The 19,581-nt window shown below is 44.5% G+C and overlaps 1 protein-coding gene across 1 annotated transcript in view; it reads left to right on the forward strand.

Annotated features, from left to right (window-relative positions):
- Window positions 1–19,581, forward strand: part of LOC117362917 (interleukin-1 receptor type 1-like) — a 131,396-nt gene that overhangs the window by 30,303 nt on the left and 81,512 nt on the right. Inside the window, exon 2 of the mRNA XM_033950009.1 lies at window positions 6,572–6,821. Within this exon, the coding sequence (XP_033805900.1) occupies window positions 6,572–6,821 (250 nt within the window). The remainder of the gene's footprint in view (window positions 1–6,571; window positions 6,822–19,581) is intronic.

The following is a 19,581-nucleotide window of genomic DNA, read 5'->3' on the forward strand; positions in this document are numbered from 1 at the left end:
TACTCCTAAGTCTCGTTCTGCCGTAGTCCTGGTTAAAGTTTCTCCATTCAGGGTGTAAGTTCTGCAAGGATTTCCGTTACCGAGATGCATGACCTTACATTTCTTGGCGTTAAAGCCCAGCTGCCACATCAAGGACCAACTTTCTAAAGTACGCAGGTCTTGCTCCATAGCATCTTGTAGATTATGGCAGTTTACTATATTGCATAGTTTGGCGTCATCAGCGAATAAGGTTACTTTGCCTTGAAGCCCTTGAGTCAGATCCCCAATGAATATGTTGAAGAGGAGTGGGCCCAGGACCGAACCCTGTGGCACTCCGCTAGTCACCTCTGACATTTTAGAGCGGGTACCGTTAACTACCACCCTCTGAAGTCTGCCATTAAGCCAATCTTTAACCCATGCAGTTAGAGTCTCTCCTAATCCCATCGATTTCATCTTGTTCAGCAGCCTGCGGTGTGGGACGCTGTCGAACGCTTTGCTGAAGTCCAGGTACACGACGTCCAAGGACTCTCCTGAGTCCAGTCTTCTTGTTACCTGGTCAAAGAAGTTGATTAGATTTGACTGGCATGACCTACCCTTGGTGAATCCATGTTGGCTGGGATCCCGGAGATTTCCCTCATTCAGGATCGTATCTAATTTATACTTAATTAGTGTTTCCATGAGTTTACACACTATTGAGGTGAGGCTTACCGGTCTATAGTTCGCAGCCTCAGCCTTGCAACCCTTTTTATGTAGAGGAATGACGTTGGCTGTTTTCCAATCTAACGGAACTTTCCCCGTACTTAGTGAGAGATTGAAGAGCACTGCTAACGGTTCCGCAAGAACAACTCTCAATTCTCTGAGCACTCTTGGGTGTAAATTGTCCGGTCCCATGGCCTTGTTTACCTTTAGCCTTGCCAGTTCGTTGTAAACTTCCCCAGGTGTGAACTCAAAATTCTGAAAAGGGTCATCCACGTCTTGTTTTATCATCAACTGTGGTCCGTGTCCCGGTGCTTCGCAGGTGAAGACTGAGCAGAAATATTCATTTAGTAGTTCTGCTTTTTCTGTATCTGCCACCGTGTAGTTCCCGTCCGGTTGTCTAAGGCGTACTATACCGTCTGTATTCCTTTTCCTATCACTGATATACCTAAAGAAGGATTTGTCCCCTTTTTTAATGTTCTTTGCCAGAGTTTCTTCCACTCGAAGTTTGGCCTCCCTAACTGCTGTTTTGACCGTTGCAGATCTGGTCTTATATTCTACTTTAGTTTCTCTTCTCTGCGTACGTTTGTAGGAAAGAAATGCTTTTTTCTTTTCCTTAATGAGGTGCGAGATCTCTTCAGTGAACCATTGGGGTTTGTTGTTTCTTTGTTGTTTATCTACTGATTTTATGTAGCGATTAGTTGCTTCGTGTATGGATGATTTTAGGTACGACCACATAGTTTCCACATTGCTAGTCCCTGCATGGTCCTGCAGCATCTGATGAACGAAATCCCCCATGCGTGTGAAGTCGGTGCCCCGGAATTGGAGCACCTTTGTTTTTGTAATTGATTTAGGGGATCCTTTCCCAAGGTTGAACCATACCATGTTATGATCGCTGGAGGCTAGCGTATCTCCTACCGAGACCTCTGAGACGCTTTCCCCGTTGGTGAGTACCAGGTCTAGGATCGCCTGGGCTCTAGTGGGTTCCGTTACCATCTGTCTGAGATGTACTCCTTTTATGGAGGTCAAAAGCCTCCTGCTGCTGCTGGTTGTTGCTGAAAATGTGTTCCAGTCTGCATCAGGTATGTTGAAGTCCCCTAGCAGTACAGTGTCGCCCCGTAGAGTTATATTCTCTATGTCTTCAATTAATTCTGCGTCCATGTCTTCCGGTTGTCTTGGAGGTCTGTATACCACTCCAAGATACAGGCATTTTTTGCCACCTCTTGCCAGGTTTACCCAGAGGGATTCCCCGGTATACTTGACATCAGTGATCCTGGTGGTTTTGATGTCCTCTTTAATGTATAGTGCTACCCCTCCACCTAACCTGCCCTCTCTGTCCTGACGAAGTAAATTGTACCCCGGTATAGCCATATCCCACCCATGTGCGTCCGTGAACCAAGTCTCGGATATTGCCACCACGTCCAGGTTGGCATCCCTTATTTCAGTTTCCAGTTCTAGAATTTTATTGCCTAAACTGTGTGCATTAACATACATGGCCCTCCACACTTTGTGTTTGCTGAGTCCCTGTAAGGCTATTCCTGACTGAGTCTGTGTGGCTCCTAGAGAACTGTTTGCATATTGGGTCCTTACCTCGGAAACAGAGTGTCGACTCGTCCCATCAGGATAGTTCCTTTCCACACCAGTATATGAGTAGGTCCCCTCCCCCAACTTACCTAGTTTAAAGCCCTGCGAATCAGGCGGGCTAGTCGGTGTCCGAAGACGTTCTTACCTCTGCTGGTCAAATGGAGTCCGTCTGGTCCCTGTAGTCCCTGCAGCGCCTCTCTATGATCCAGGAATCCGAAGTTCATATCTCGACACCATCCTTGTAGCCATTCGTTCGTTCTCCGGATGCATTCATCTCTGGCTCTTCCCTTGCCTCTAACTGGGAGGATTGATGAGAAGACTACCTGCGCACTTGCCTGCTTCAGCCTCTCACCCAAGGCTCCGAAGTCTCTGGTGATGGTCTCTGGGGTGTTCCTGGCAGTGTCATTCGTACCTATATGGATAAGAAGCATAGGAAAATGGTCATGAGGTGTAAGTAGTTTACCCAGGCTGGTGGTGACGTCCCGTATTTTGGCTCCAGGCAGACAGCAAACCTCTCTTGAGTGAGCATCCGGTCTGCAGATTGGTCCCTCGGTGCCCCTCAGCATGGAGTCCCCAATGACTATAACTCTGCGCTTCTTCCGTTGTGGAGGGGGAAGTCGGTCAGCAGATGGGGTTGCGTGTTGGGCCTGCTCCTGTTCTTCGTGCTGGGCCTGCTCCTGTACCTCGTCGGCGGCTTCTTCCTGAAGAATCTGGAATCTATTCTTCAGGACGAGTTGAGGGGTTGATGTAGGGTTGGCCTGTTGGGAAGAAAAAGAAGAGGATGAAGAGATTGAAAAAAGGGGGGGGGGATCTTCTATGTTTACCTGTGGAAGAGGTCACCAACTGCCAGGTGTCATTACCGCCAGCCATTTCCTGTATCCCAAATGTTGTCTTCAAAGCTGATGATTTGGGTGTCTCAAGAATGGACTTGTCGTGGGTCTGCTCTGTAATTTGGGACAACTCCTGAACGACTCCGTCGATGTAGGCTTCATCCTCTCGGATGCTTCTCAGGCGAACCACCTCCTCCCTGAGGCTCCACAGTTCCTGCATGAGGGCTCCATCCAGCTGAGCAGCCTCCTCTGTCTGCGTGGAGACTGTAGTGTAGTGCCCGGGGGTGGATTCGGTCTGCACGGAGACCTCTGTCCACCGTCCTGAGTCCTCCTCCCTTGGTACGCCGTCCGTGATCTCTTCCAGGGTCCCCATGGTGGCTGGAATGCTGGATTTGATTGTAGCCTTGGCACTTCTAGTCCTCCCTGCCATTTCCAAGTTGCAAATTAGATCTGCCTGTCAGTAATTAGAAAAAGAAAAGAGAGTTAGAAAAATCCTACTGAGAGCTAGTGCGAGATTATGAAAGATTTGAGTGTCTGAGAGGATACGAAGTTAGGAGCTAAGGATATCTGAAAGGGTTGGCTGAATGTGAGTGTGAGTTAGCTCTGCGTGCAGCTATATGAAAGAATAGAGAGAGAAGAGAATGACAACAGAAGAAAAGAGTGTTTTTTTGTTTGTTTGTTTTTTTAGTTAGAAGTTTAGGATTCGCTGCTGGGCTGCCTGGGCTCCTTCCAAGGCTCCGCTGCGCGCCGAACGGCCGCGCGCCGTTGGCACCCCCCCTCTTAAGGGGGAGTCCGGGCGCCGATTCTGCTGTCGCGGCTGGTGACGCGGGTGGGCGGAGCTAACTCTCGCCGCTACCCGCTCCTCACCGCCGCGTCTCTCCTCGCGCTCCCCCGCAGCTCCTCTCTCCCTCTGCCACGCGGCTGCTGTGGCTTCCTCCTCGCCCGGCTCCCTTCTCTTAAGGGGGAGTCCGGGCGCCGATTCTGCTGTCACGGCTGGTGACGCGGGTGGGCGGAGCTAACTCTCGCCGCTACCCGCTCCTCACTGCCGCGTCTCTCCTCGCGCTCCCCCGCAGCTCCTCTCTCCCTCTGCCACGCGGCTGCTGTGGCTTCCTCCTCGCCCGGCTCCCTTCTCTTAAGGGGGAGTCCGGGCGCCGATTCTGCTGTCGCGGCTGGTGACGCGGGTGGGCGGAGCTAACTCTCGCCGCTACCCGCTCCTCACCGCCGCGTCTCTCCTCGCGCTCCCCCGCAGCTCCTCTCTCCCTCTGCCACGCGGCTGCTGTGGCTTCCTCCTCGCCCGGCTCCCTTCTCTTAAGGGGGAGTCCGGGCGCCGATTCTGCTGTCGCGGCTGGTGACGCGGGTGGGCGGAGCTAACTCTCGCCGCTACCCGCTCCTCACCGCCGCGTCTCTCCTCGCGCTCCCCCGCAGCTCCTCTCTCCCTCTGCCACGCGGCTGCTGTGGCTTCCTCCTCGCCCGGCTCCCTTCTCTTAAGGGGGAGTCCGGGCGCCGATTCTGCTGTCGCGGCTGGTGACGCGGGTGGGCGGAGCTAACTCTCGCCGCTACCCGCTCCTCACCGCCGCGTCTCTCCTCGCGCTCCCCCGCAGCTCCTCTCTCCCTCTGCCACGCGGCTGCTGTGGCCAAGTTCAGTCGGAAAGTGGCCAGTGGTCAAGCATAGGGAGACCCAGTTGAAAAGTTCAGCTTTAAATGTGGGGGGAGCAGATTTCATGATAGAGGGTGGGCAGTTGTCTAATAGGCAATTGGATTTAGCATATTTGGAGTACAGCCCTTTAGGGCCAGTGCTGTTGTATGAGGGGGTGGGGTTTAAGTCTCTGAAATTTGAGGCTTCCTGCAAAGTCCTGGCGGGTAGATGGAAATAACCCACTGGTCCCGGAATAAAGAATGGATTTACAAGAAAGAAGATTAACAAAGGTAAGAACCTAATCTTTCGTTTTCCACTCCAAGACTGGAATTAAGCATGTTAAAAATCAAGAATACAAGTGAACTTTTTTCCTAATGCATGTAATATGCTTATATAATTTTGAATGCATATAAAAAGTTTTTAAAGTGACAGTGCTCTTGGTAGGGTCCTTACTGGGTTCTGTAGATGATGTCACCCACATGTGAGAACATGGGTGGAAATTATATGAGGTTCCCAGGGATAGGTGCCTAACTTACCCTCCCTTTTACAAAACCATAATGCAGTTTTTAGTGCCAGCTGTGACAATAACATCTCTGACGCTCATAGGAATTCTATGAGGTTTGGAGCTGTTACTGCTGCTGCCAATGCTAAAAACCACACTACAGTTTTATAAAAGGTGGGGTTAAATAGTAAATTTGCTTCAATTATGAGCTTTAATTATGGGCTGGATTCTGTAATTACAGAATCCAGCCCATAATGCCTGCTTGTCCTCAGAGAACAACATTTTCCACTCCAAGATTGGAATTAAGCATGTTACAAATACATGAATAATTTGTACACAAATCCAAATTACTTGTCATGGTCCCACATTTGCTACTTTTCACTTCTTAGTTCTGTCCTTAAACTGTTCTAAGTAGATTGAAATAAGCATTCTTAATAGAAAGAAAATTAAAATAAAGCAGAATATAAAAAAAAAATCTTAAAATTCTTCCATAACCCTAGAACTATAAACCACCTATACAGAACCCACCGAGGTCTCCATTTGGAATCCTGACCCGCAGTTTGGGAAGCTCAGGCCTAAAGCTGAGAAGTATTGGTCCTTCAGTAGATGAGGAGCAGATTTTTGAAACCACTGCAGATAATTCAGGAAATAAGTTATACCAAAGTAGATCTCATTCTAGTAGTCTATTGTTAAGAAATGCCACCTGCAAAACTTCACAAAAATTAATTGGATGTATAAAAGATTTTTATCTGTTTAGCTCTATCCTTTTCCTGCTCTTGGTTTTCTAAACATGCCTTTCACTATCCTCTTGTAAGTGGGTCAAGTTTCCACTTTTATTTCTCAACTCCTTGCTCCATTAGGATCACCTAGGGCTCCTTTTACAAAGCTGCATCTTTTAATCACGTGCTAAACCCCGCGCTAGCCGAAAAACTACCGCCTGCTCAAGAGGAGGCAGTAGCTGCTAGCGTGGCCGGCAGTTTAGCATGTGCTATTACGCGCGTTAAACCGTTACTGCGGCTTCGTAAAAGGAGCCCCTAGTTTCATAGTCACTGTGAAAGAAAATGTTTATGAGCGTGAAAACATTTACTCCCCTCTTTTTACTAAGCCACAGTGTCGGAGAATATAGCGTGATATAGTAAAAGAGGGCCTTAATTTCTATTTATAAATGAGAATGCCTGCTTATTGAATCTAAAATTCTGCACATCTAAAATGAAGTGCTTTATGTTTTTCCAAATGAATTTATTCTGTCTTATAGTCAAAATAAATCTTCTCAATGGAATCTTTGTATGCAATTAGCCAGAATCCATAGTTTTACCATTTGCCATTTTGTTTTCGTTTCTTCAGAGTCCTGCCTTGAATGTGGTGTGCATTATGAAGCCACAATATCATCAGAAGGGCAGCCTGTTTTCATGGACTGCCCTTTCTGTGTCCAAACACACGACAATGATCATGGCTACAATTTTACTTGGTACAAAAATGACAGCACAACATCTTTCTCCATGGAAAGACATGCCAGAGTTTATTCGGATGGGAGAATGATTAAATTTGTCCCTGCGAGATTAGAGGACTCTGGATTCTATGACTGTATTGCAAGGTAAGGAACTAATGCAGGTCTTATAACTGGAAGGTCACTTTTGTAAAAAAATAGATGTGTCCTGATTGCAGAATTTTTTTGCATTATGTAAGTCATAGAATTATGAGGTACATTTATAGTGTAACAATAATTAAAGCACATTGGTTTATTTATAATTACAGAACATAGAGCAGTTCTCTAATTGGGAATCACAGCGAGGAGCCTAGATACAGTGCGCTGAGCGCAAATTCTATAACATCTGGGTGACAACCATTATAGAATACTAGTGTAAGCTGGCCAACATTTGGCGTGCCTACTTAGGTTATGTCAATAGCAGATATAAAAATGTGCACGTCTAAATATTGTATTTTATGCCAGTAGCAGATGTAAATGCACATGCCTAAATATTGCACTTAAGTGCATAACTTAGAGTATTCTGAAGGTTACATACATAAACGTTGGTCCCAACCATGCCCCTTCCCTATGAACATCCCTTGCATTGACATGTTGAGTACATCATTTCAAAAAATAGTACTGAGTGCACACCTAGCACTTAGGTATTGTCACAAACCCGAGCCCAATGCCGGCCTTGTGCCAGGGAAGAATCATAAAAAGCTACCCTTGAAACTAGTCCGGGCTAACCACTTTGTCCCTGTTAGGCAGGAACAGGACCAGGAAGCACAGGCTGTGTTCAGACCTGACTTAGAACATAGCCTGGTGAAAACTGGCAGGGCCCCTTTAAGTCCTCCATTTTGTAAGAGGCTGGCTAAACAGGGTAGAAGGCAGCCTCAGGTGAAGGAAGCCTGGCCCCTGAGTAGGACTGGGCGTGGCACAGCAGCCTTGGAGCATTTGGTGAGCTGGCTGTCCAAGAGAAGGGGAGAAACAGGAGAAGCTCTCAGGTGGAAGGAGCCTCCAATTCCTCCAGAGCCAAAGGATGTGGAAATGCTGGACACAGAGTCAGAAGGAACAACCCTGGTAAACCCGGAACATGAAGCAATGGACTGGAGTGCTTTATCGGAGGTGGGACTGTCTGAAGAAATGGATGTTAGTTGATTTAATTATGGACTTGTGTTTGGCATAGTTTGCTTTGAGGTGAGCTTTTCCTTTTTTGGTTTATTTTTGAATGTTTCCATTTCTTCTGGAACAATAAGGATTTTCCTTGAGCATGCTAGCTAAGGGATGTATGCTAGCAAAATGTTTGGTTTGTTTGGGAGGTTTTTTTTCTTGTTGCCAAGATGGCTGCTGCAAGTCATGACTGGGCTGAGTGAAACAACTTCGGCAGTATCTCTCATACAGTGGGAATATCCTGAAGGCTGGGGCAGGATCTGCCCAACATCTTAGTGGAGGGATTGCGGGTTATTTTGGTCTTTTCAACAATGAGCCGTTTTGGCAAATCCGCCAACCTTCTGCCACTGCACTTGGAAGGGAAGTGCTGCACATTGCAGTGTGTCATATTTTGTTTTGTTGATTTGCAATGAAGACTTTTGAGAGACTGTATTGAATGCAATGCCATTACTCCCATTATGAACTAAGACTTTCCTGGGATACAAGATATGACTTTCAAGAATATAACCAGACCAGGCTGGTATGAGCAGCATTATTTTGTTTCTATGATTATTATTACTGGGACTTTGATTATTATGCATTTTTTGTTTTTGACCTTACTGAAGAATAAATAAATTTGATTGCTTTGCTTTATTACCTACCTATGTGAAGCCATATTGTTTTTGAAGACAGGATTAGTATATCCACAACAGGGTCTTCCTCCCTCTTGGGGAAGCACGCTGAAGGAATTTTGTAAGCGGGTGCCGGTTACTGCTAGTCTTGAGGGCCGGCCATGCTACAGTATATACTGTAACTTTATACTTATCCACATAAATGCTTGTATCATACAATTTAATTAGAATATAAGAATAGCCTTACTGGGTCAGACCAATAGTCCATCAAGCCCAGTAGCCTGTTCTCATGGTGGCCAATCCAGGTCCTTAGTACCTGGCCAAAACCTAAGGAGTAGCAACATTCATGCTACCGACCCAGGGCAAGCAGTGGCTTCCTCCATGTCTTTTTCACTCTTACCACAACCTTTTGCAATGTGTTCTAGAACTTAACTATTCTGAGTGAAATTTTTTTTTCCTCCTATTGGTTTTAAAAGTATTTCCCTGTAATTCATTGAGTGCTCCCAAGTCTTTGTAATTTTTGATGGAGTGAAAAATGGATTCACTTGTACCCATTCTTTTTTTTTTTATTTATTTATAAATCTTTATTCATTTTCTTATGTTACAACAAGTGTTTTACATAAACTCAATAAAAACTTGAATATACATACTTGATAAACTCATATATTATTATCACAGTTAGCATTTCTTTAGAAAAATTAATATAAAGTTATATTATTATGTCAGAATTCTAAATTTATATAATTCTTATTTAATATAGTAATCCCCTACCCCCATCCCCTCCCCTCCAATCAATAATACATAAATTCAGTTTTATTGCAAATTTCTTCTAATGTTGATATATTCATTCAAGTATTGATATACAGTGGTGCCTCGCATAACGGACGCCTCGTACAGCGAACGCTGCGCATAACGAACTTTTTGTCTTGCTCCCTATAACGAACTTCGTTTCACACAACGAAGTCGCCCGAGGGGCCCGGGGGGGGGGGGGCGGAACTACTCTCGCCGCTTTCTAATGTGAGCCGGGAACAGCAGCACCCTCCTGTCTGAATGCAGTGTTCCATCATCTCCCTCCACCTTACCTTAAAAACCGAGTTTTCCGGCTTTCTTTTTCGGCCAGCCACACACTTTCAAAGAGCAGCACATGCGCGCATGCTCTGTTGTTCAATCTTCTCCTCTGACGCAACCGGAAACCGGAAGTTGCAGGAGAGGAGAACATTGATCAACTCCAGCAGCTGCGCGTGCACAGCTTTTTGAGATCGTGCGGCTGGGTGAGGGAGAAGGCTGGCAGGCTCTGCATGTGAGGTGAGGTGGAGGGAGGGAAATGTAGGGCTGCAGAACGAATTATTTTGTTTTACAGGTATTCTTATGGGACAACAGGGCTGCAGAACGAATTATTTTGTTTTACAGGTATTCTTATGGGAAAACGCGTTTCACACAACGAACGTTTCACATAACAAACTTGCTCCTGGAACGGATTAAGTTCGTTGTGTGAGGCACCACTGTATTATATAATAATCAGAAATGTGTTCCTACCCTAATCCCCTTTAATCAAAAATCTAATCATGGGAAAATTAATCATTCTTTACAAAAATCTGTTAATGGTCCCTAGATTTTATGAAATTTACTCACATATCCTTTTTGTGTTGCAATAGCAAGTTCCATTTTGTATATATAACATACAGAATTCCACCAGAAATTGTAATTTAACCTGTCATGTTTTTTCCAGTTGTATGTTATTTGTTGTATTGCTATTCCAGTTAAAATAAAAAGAAGTTTGTTATTACTTGACAAAATTTGGCTTCTTGCTCTCATAGTTGTTCCAAATAATATAGTATCATATGACAAGGCTACCGGATTTTCTAACATCCTATTAATTTGAGGCCAAATTGATTTCCAGAATGATAAAATAAATGGACAAAAGAATAAAAGATGGTCTAATGTCCCGACTTCAACATGACAGTGCCAGCATCTATTAGACTTAGAGCTATCTATCTTTTGTAAACGAACAGGGGTCCAAAAAGCTCTATGCAGAAGAAAAAACCAAGTTTGTCTCATAGATGCTGACACCGTACATTTTAACCTCCAAGACCAAAGTCGTGGCCATTGAGATGCATTAATTTGATGCTTTATCTCAATGCTCCAAATGTCTCTAAGACCATTTTTTGGTTTTTTATTTACAAATCCAGATATTAATTTATACCACTGTGCGGCTTCATGACCTATTGAATCCATCTGGAAACACAAGAATTCCAAACTATGATAATTAGTAAGATTTTTCCATTCAGGGAACCCTACCTGAATGGATTGCTTCAATTGCAACCATCTAAAATATTGTGACTTATTAAGATCAAATTTATGTTGCAATTGTGAAAACTCCAGCAACTTACCATTTTTTATTACATCATCCAAAATACGAATACCTGCTATCATCCAATGTTTCCAGATGATTTTAAAACCGCCAACTTTGATCTTGGGGTTTAACCAAGTCGTTTTGAGTTGTTGATTTACTTATTGGAATAGGAGTTAGATTACTTATATATCTTAAAGTTTTCCAGGTATCCATAAATATTCTATGTTCTTTATATACCCTTGGCATTTTGATACTAATTACATGACTAAGACGCAAGGGAAACATAAGTCTCCATTCTAACCAGATCCAGTCTGGAATATTATCAGTGGGCTCTGGGAGGATCCAATACATACCTTGATGTAAAATATAGGCTTGATGGTACCTATAAAAATTGGGAAAATTTACCCCACCCTCCACAATTGGCTTTTGCAATGACACTAAAGCAATTCTGGGATTTTTACCAAGCCAAATAAATTTTGTCAATACCCTATTTAATTTTGTATAAAAAGATTCTTGAAAGAAAACTGGTATCATCCCCATTTGGTAACAAACTACTGGTAAGATCATCATTTTAACAGTTTGTATTCTTCCCCACCAAGATAAATGCAAAGGATTCCATTGCTCACACATCTCTGTCACTTTTTGTAATAAATATTTTTCATTAATTTTTATTGTTTCATCCATTGTTTTTGTAATCCAAATTCCAAGATATTTAATAGCCTCCTCTTTCCAAACAAAAGAGAATGTATCAAATAAACCTTTTGTACAATGTACATTTAATGGAAGAACTTCTGATTTATTCCAATTTATCTTATATCCTGAAAACTTTCCAAATTCCTCAATCAGCTCAAGTAAATATGGAATGGTAGATTCTGGATTCCTCAAATACAATAGTAAATCATCTGCATAAGCAGATACCTTATATTCTCTATCTGAGTGAGGTATACCTTGTATTTCCTTTACTTGTTGGATAGCTAATATTAAGGGTTCTAAAACAATATCAAACAGTAAAGGAGACAAGGGACAACCTTGTCTAACTCCTCTCTTTAGATTAAATTTTTCTGAAAACGTATTATTAATGTATAATCTAGCAGAAGGGGAGCTATACAATGTTTGTATCATTTGTATGAATCCAGGACCTATACCAAACCATTCCATTGCCTGATACATAAAGGTCCATTCTACTCTATCAAAAGCCTTTTCTGCATCCAAAGAAATAGCAAAAGTAGGCTCATTCATCTTCTTTGTTAAATATAACATATGGAATGCTAATCTGGTATTATGAGATGAATGTCTTTGAGCAACGAATCCTGTTTGATGCATACCTATAATATGGGGGAGAGCATTAGCCAATCTTAACGCTAGTATTTTTGCTAATAATTTTCCATCTACATTTATTAAAGATATTGGTCTGTAATTTAAAACCAAAGTGGGATCTTTATTTGGCTTTGGCAAAACAATAGTTAAAGATTCTGCTATAGTGCCATTAATATAACCTTTATTAAGTTGGTATTGATAAAGATTTAATAAATAGGGTAATAGAAAATTTTGAAATGTTTTATAAAACTCCACCGTATATCCATCACCACCTGGAGCGGATCCAACTCTAAGGGATTTCAAAGCTGTTCTTAATTCTTTTAGTGATATTGGCTCTTCCAAACTTCGTTTTACATGTTCAGGAATTTTTGGACCCTCTAACATTTTCAAAAATTCTAAACCATCTTTTTCTTTATCTAAATAAGTCTCGGAAGAATAAAGAGATTTATAAAATTTTAGGAATTGTTTTAAAATAGGTTCAATTTGTGTTAATGTGGCACCATTTTCATCTTTAATGGCAATTATTTTTGATTTCCTTTTTTTCACTTTAAGATAATTTGCCAATATTCTTCCCGCCTTATTTGTTACCATAATACAATGCTTGTTGGGAAAATAAATCTTTCCTTATCAATTTTGATGAAATCTCATTATATTTGCCTTTGAGTTTTAACAATTCTTGTTGAATAGAATATTCCCATTTTTCTATAAGTTTTAATTCTAAAATTTTTATCTCTTTTTCTAAATTTAAAAATTGTATTTTAGTCTGTTTTTTAAGATGTCGAATAAGAAATTACTTGTCCTCTTATTGATGCTTTAAAAGCATCCCATAATATTTCTCTAGAGATCTCATCTTTATCATTTATTTGAAAATAATCTTTCATTTTTGTTTGAAGATTTTCACAAAATATTGGATCAACAAGCAATGTATTATCAAACTTCCAGATGAGTTCTTCACGTCAGTTTTCACGAGGGAAGATATAACCAACATCCCAGAACCTGAAGAGAGCGTAAAAGGAGACCAAGATGTAAAACTGGTCAATTTAGAGGTAAGCCAAGAAGATGTACTCAAGCAGATAGACAGACTAAAGAGCGACAAATCTCCAGGTCCGGACGGCATTCACCCAAGGGTACTCAAGGAACTAAAAAACGAAATAGCGGAGCCACTTCGACAAATATACAGCCTATCCTTAAAAACCGGAGAGATCCCGAAGGACTGGAAAATAGCAAATGTCACGCCCATCTTCAAGAAGGGCTCAAGGGGAGACCCAGGAAACTACAGGCCAGTGAGCCTGACCTCAGTCCCAGGAAAGATGATGGAGGCACTGATTAAGGACAGCATCTGTGAACACATCGAAAACAATGAGCAGCTAAAACCGAGTCAGCATGGCTTCTGCAAGGGTAGGTCATGCCTCACAAACTTATTGCACTTCTTCGAGGGGGTAAACAGCCAGGTGGATAAAGGGGAATCTATAGACATCATTTACCTTGACTTCCAAAAAGCCTTCGACAAGGTACCACACGAAAGGCTGCTTAAGAAGATATGGAACCACGGGGTACAAGGGGTGATCCACCGATGGATCAAAAACTGGCTGGCGAACAGGGAACAGAGGGTTGGCGTAAAGGGCCATTACTCAGACTGGAAGGGGGTCACGAGCGGAGTTCCGCAGGGGTCGGTGCTGGGACCGCTCCTGTTCAATATCTACATAAACGACATAGAGGCGGGAACCAAGTGTGAGGTTATTAAATTTGCAGATGACACCAAACTATACAGCAGGGCTCAAACCAGGGGAGACTGTTCAGTCTTCACATGTGAGGCACCGGGAGACGGTCCACAGCTTCAGACGGGAGATAACCAGAAAGACCCGTTTCAGGATTTCGAATTTACGCCAGATAGCGTCTACAGCGAACTATCAAGACTCAAAGTGAACAAAGCCATGGGACCAGACAACCTACACCCCAGGGTACTCAGGGAGTTATGTGAAGTCCTGGCGGAACCATTATCTGTGCTTTTCAATCTTTCCCTACGCACAGGAAGAGTCCCCTTGGACTGGAAAACCGCCAACGTAATCCCACTACACAAAAAGGGCAGCAAGACAGAGACAGCAAACTACAGGCCAGTGAGTCTCACGTCTATAGTGTGTAAAGTCATGGAAACACTGATCAAGCGGAATCTTGACACAATCCTAGATGAGGAAAATCTACGTGATTCCCACCAACACAGGTTCACCCAGGGTAGATCCTGCCAATCCAATCTTATTAGCTTTTTTGACTGGGTTACTAGACAACTGGATGCCGGGGAGGCACTGGACGTGGTGTATTTGGGCTTCAGTAAAGCATTTGATAGCGTCCCACACCGAAGGTTATTGAACAAGCTGAAATCAATGGGCTTGGGAGACACTCTAACTAAATGGGTTGGGGACTGGCTGGGCGGTAGAGTACAGAGGGTGGTGGTGAACGGTACCCCATCAGAAGCGTCGGACGTGCTCAGTGGAGTACCGCAGGGCTCAGTCTTGGGTCCGATTTTATTCAACTTATTCATAAGAGATATGACGCAAGGACTTAGGGGAAAGGTATCACTGTTCGCCGATGACGCCAAAATTTGCAACATTGTAGGCAACAGCTTATTACCTGACAATATGACACAGGACTTACTACTGCTGGAAAGATGGTCAACGACTTGGCAGTTGGGCTTCAATGCTAAAAAAATGCAAGGTAATGCACCTGGGCAAGAGAAACCCGCGCAGAACTTATACACTAAATGGAGAGACCTTGGTTAGGACCAAGGAAGAACGTGATCTAGGAGTGATTATTAGTGATGACATGAAGGCTGCCAATCAAGTGGAGAAGGCTTCCTCCAGGGCAAGACAAATGATGGGTTGTATCCGCAGAGGTTTTGTCAGCAGGAGACCTGAAGTCATTATGCCATTGTACAGATCCATGGTGAGGCCTCACTTGGAGTACTATGTTCAATTCTGGAGACCACACTACCGTAAAGACATGCTGAGGATCGAGTCGGTTCAGCGAATGGCCACCAGGATGGTCTCGGGGCTAAAAGATCTAACGTATGAAGAAAGACTAAAGAAGTTGCGACTGTACTCACTTGAGGAACGAAGAGAAAGGGGAGACATGATTGAAACGTTTAAGTACATCACGGGTCGCATTGAGTCGGAAGATGATATCTTCTGTCTTATGGGTCCCTCGACCACCAGAGGGCATCCGCTGAAGATCAGAGGAGGGAAGTTTCAAGGAGACTCCAGAAAGTACTTCTTCACCGAAAGAGTGGTGGATCAGTGGAACAAACTCCCACTGCAGGTTGTTGAAGCCTGCAGCGTGAAAGATTTTAAGAGTAAATGGGATGCTCACGTGGGATCTTTAAGGGAGTAAATTCGGGAGCGAATACTTTGGAATGGGCAGACTTGGTGGGCTATAGCCCTTTTCTGCCTCTATGTTTCTATGTTTCTATGACTGCGAAAATCTCCAAAAGGATCTAACGCAGCTGGAAAAGTGGGCCGAAAAATGGCAAATGAGCTTCAACATAGGGAAATGCAAGGTCATGCACGTGGGGAAAAAGAACCCGATGTTCACATACAGAATGGGGGGAACACCGCTAGGGGTCAGTAACCTGGAGAGAGACCTGGGAGTGATGGTAGACGCAACACTGAAGGCATCGGCGCAGTGCGCTACAGCCTCAAAGAAAGCTAACAGAATGTTGGGTATCATTAAGAAGGGTATTACGACCAGGACGAAGGAAGTCATCATGCCGCTGTATCGTGCAATGGTGCGGCCGCATCTGGAGTACTGTGTCCAGTACTGGTCGCCGTACCTCAAGAAGGACATGGCAGTACTTGAGGGAGTACAGAGAAGAGCAACTAAACTGATAAAGGGAATGGAAAATCTCCCATATACCGACAGGTTGAAGCAGTTGGGACTTTTCTCACTGGAAAAGCGGAGACTTAGAGGAGACATGATAGAAACCTTCAAGATCCTGAAGGGCATAGAAAAAGTAGACAGGGACAGATTTTTCAAATTAAGGACCACCACAAGTACAAGGGGGCACTCGGAGAAATTGAAAGGGGACAGGTTTAGAACAAACGCTAGGAAGTTCTTTTTCACTCAGAGGGTGGTGGATACATGGAACGTGCTTCCAGAGGCTGTTGTAGACAAGAAAACATTAAATGGTTTCAAAGAAAGTTTGGATAGATTCCTAGAAGAAAAAGGGATTGAAGGGTATAGATAGGTATAGACCACTACTCAGGCGATGGGCCTGATGGGCCGCCGCGGGAGCGGACCGCTGGGCAGGATGGACCTATGGTCTGCCTCAGCGGAGGCAACTTCTTATGTTCTTATGTTCTTATGTCTATTAGTATTTTGGTCTACGATCTTAATTTCAATCCATACTCCACCATGATCTGATAAAATGATTGGATCAATGGCAGCCTGTGTCACCTGATGTGCCAGATGTATTGAGGTAAAAATATAATCTATTCTTGAAAAAGAATTATGAACATGAGAACAAAAAGAAAATTCCCGTCCATCAAAATGAAGTATTCGCCAAATATCTGTCAAATCACAAGATTGTACCAAATTATCTAATCCCATAGATTTCATAAATCTACTTGGGTTTTTATCCAATAAAGGATCCATAACAGCATTGAAATCCCCAGCCACTATTAGATTCGAAGTAGCCAGTGGTAAAATCAGTTGTTGAAGAGTCTTAAAAAATTCATTTTGATTCGAATTAGGGGCGTATATATTAAACAACGTCATGGTAGTATTTCCCATGCTCATTTCTACATTAATCCATCTTCCATGAATATCTATTGCCTTTAATTTAAATGAAGCTGAGCATTTTTTATTCACTAGAATAGCAACACCAGCTTTCTTCCCTATTGCTGGTGAGAAAAAACAATGCTTGACCCAACCTCCTTCCAGTTTACTAGATTCAATATTTGAAAGGTGGGTCTCTTGTATAAAGTATATATCCGCATCTTGCCTCTTTAAAAATAATAATGCTTTTTTCCTTTTTATCATATGATTCAGACCATTAACATTCAAAGATAGTATTTTAAGATTCATTTGTTATTTTTAAAGTACAATTTTCTCAAAATTAAATAGTAAATGATTTTTTTAAATAAATTTTCCCAATATACTAAATATTTTATAATGTCCCCACCCCCACCCTCACCCCTCCCTACATTATATATTTCCCTCCCTTTCCCTCCCAACCACCCCCAATTAAATACGAAAACTTGGATACGCAGATTGAGGTTAGGTATAAAGAACTCCCACAAGCTATCATCAAATTTAACTAAAATTACTACTAGAATTTTCTCATTATCAAACCTTCCTGTCTCTTTATCCGGAATCGGAATCGGAGGAATCTATATAAATTCAAGGTCTCTCTTAAAATTATAAAAGTATCTTATATAGTTTGGATGATTCAAACCATAATAAAAATTATATATCAAAATATATTAAAATACAAAGCAATGTATTACAATGTATTTAAACATATTAAAACAGTATATGAAAATTAAATAATATATAATTGAAATATATATAGTTGAAAAGATGTTTCTCACCATTTAGATTCATACGCTTTAACTCTCTATTCGGTGATATAATTTAAGATCCTGTCTATAATAGAGCTAGGTTTTTTTGGTTTTGTTTTTTTTTTAAATAGGTGACTTCAGGAGAAAAGAAATATTCTAATAAATAACAGTATTACAGCTCTGAGGCATCAGAGTGTTGTACTCTTGGACCAACAAATGTAAATAATTATATGAGAAATAGGTATGAAGCATAAGAGAATCCCTAAATTAAAAACAGGGATCTTGCCAGGAGAGTCTGTACCGTATTTTCGCGGATATAACGCGCACCATTGTAAAACGCGCACAGGGGTATAGCGCGCAGAAATCACGATGATATGTACAAAAACTTTTCTATACCGCGCTCAGGCATATAACGCGCATGCTGCCCGACTCTCCTCTGGCCACCCCGACTCTCCTTTCGCCCTCCCCGACTCTCATCTGGTTGCCCCGACTCACCCTGACTTTCGGTGCACTGCCCCGACTCTCCTCTGGTTGCCCCGACTCACCCTGACTTTCGGTGCACTGCCCCGACTCTCCTCTGGTTGCCCCGACTCACCGTTCACCCGCCCTGACTTTCGGTGCACTGCCCCGCCTCTCCGTGCCTGTCCCCCTTGAAGTCCTGTCCCCCCTTGAAGGTCTGCCTGTCCCCCCTTGAAGGTCTGCCTGTCCCCCCTTGAAGTCCTGTCCCCCTTGAAGGTCTGCCTGTCCCCCTTGAAGATCTGCCTGTCCCCCCTTGAAGTCCTGTCCCCATCCTGAAAGCCTGATGCCCCCCCTCGACGTCCGATTCTTCTCCCCCCTCGGCAGGACCACTCGCACCCCCACCCCGAAGGACCGCCGACTCCCCGACAATATTGGGCCAGGAGGGAGCCCAAATCCTCCTGGCCACGGCGACCCCCTAACCCCACCCCGCACTACATTACGGGCAGGAGGGATCCCAGGCCCTCCTGCCCTCGACGCAAACCCCCTCCCCCCAACGACCGCCCCCCCCCAAGAACCTCCGCCCGTCCCCCAGCCGACCCGCGACCCCCCTGGCCGACCCCCACGACACCCCCACCCGCCTTCCCCGTACTTTGTGTAGTTGGGCCAGAAGGGAGCCCAAACCCTCCTGGCCACGGCGACCCCCTAACCCCACCCCGCACTACATTACGGGCAGGAGGGATCCCAGGCCCTCCTGCCCTCGACGCAAACCCCCCTCCCTCCAACGACCGCCCCCCCCAAGAACCTCCGACCGACCCGCGACCCCCCTGGCCGACCCCCCCACCCCCCTTCCCCGTACCTTTGGAAGTTGGCCGGACAGACGGGAGCCAAACCCGCCTGTCCGGCAGGCAGCCAACGAAGGAATGAGGCCGGATTGGCCCATCCGTCCTAAAGCTCCGCCTACTGGTGGGGCCTAAGGCGCGTGGGCCAATCAGAATAGGCCCTGGAGCCTTAGGTCCCACCTGGGGGCGCGGCCTGAGACACATGGTCGGGTTTGGCCCATGTGCCTCAGGCCGCGCCCCCAGGTGGGACCTAAGGCTCCAGGGCCTATTCTGATTGGCCCACGCGCCTTAGGCCCCACCAGTAGGCGGAGCTTTAGGATGGATGGGCCAATCCGGCCTCATTCCTTCGTTGGCTGCCTGCCGGACAGGCGGGTTTGGCTCCCGTCTGTCCGGCCAACTTCCAAAGGTACGGGGAAGGGGGGTGGGGGGGTCGGCCAGGGGGTTCGCGGGTCGGTCGGAGGTTCTTGGGGGGGGACGGTCGTTGGAGGGAGGGGGGTTTGCGTCGAGGGCAGGAGGGCCTGGGATCCCTCCTGCCCGTAATGTAGTGCGGGGGGGGGTTAGGGGGTCGCCGTGGCCAGGAGGGTT

This window comes from Geotrypetes seraphini, chromosome 6, assembly GCF_902459505.1.
Source record: "Geotrypetes seraphini chromosome 6, aGeoSer1.1, whole genome shotgun sequence".
NCBI classification, from domain to species: Eukaryota; Metazoa; Chordata; class Amphibia; order Gymnophiona; family Dermophiidae; genus Geotrypetes; species Geotrypetes seraphini.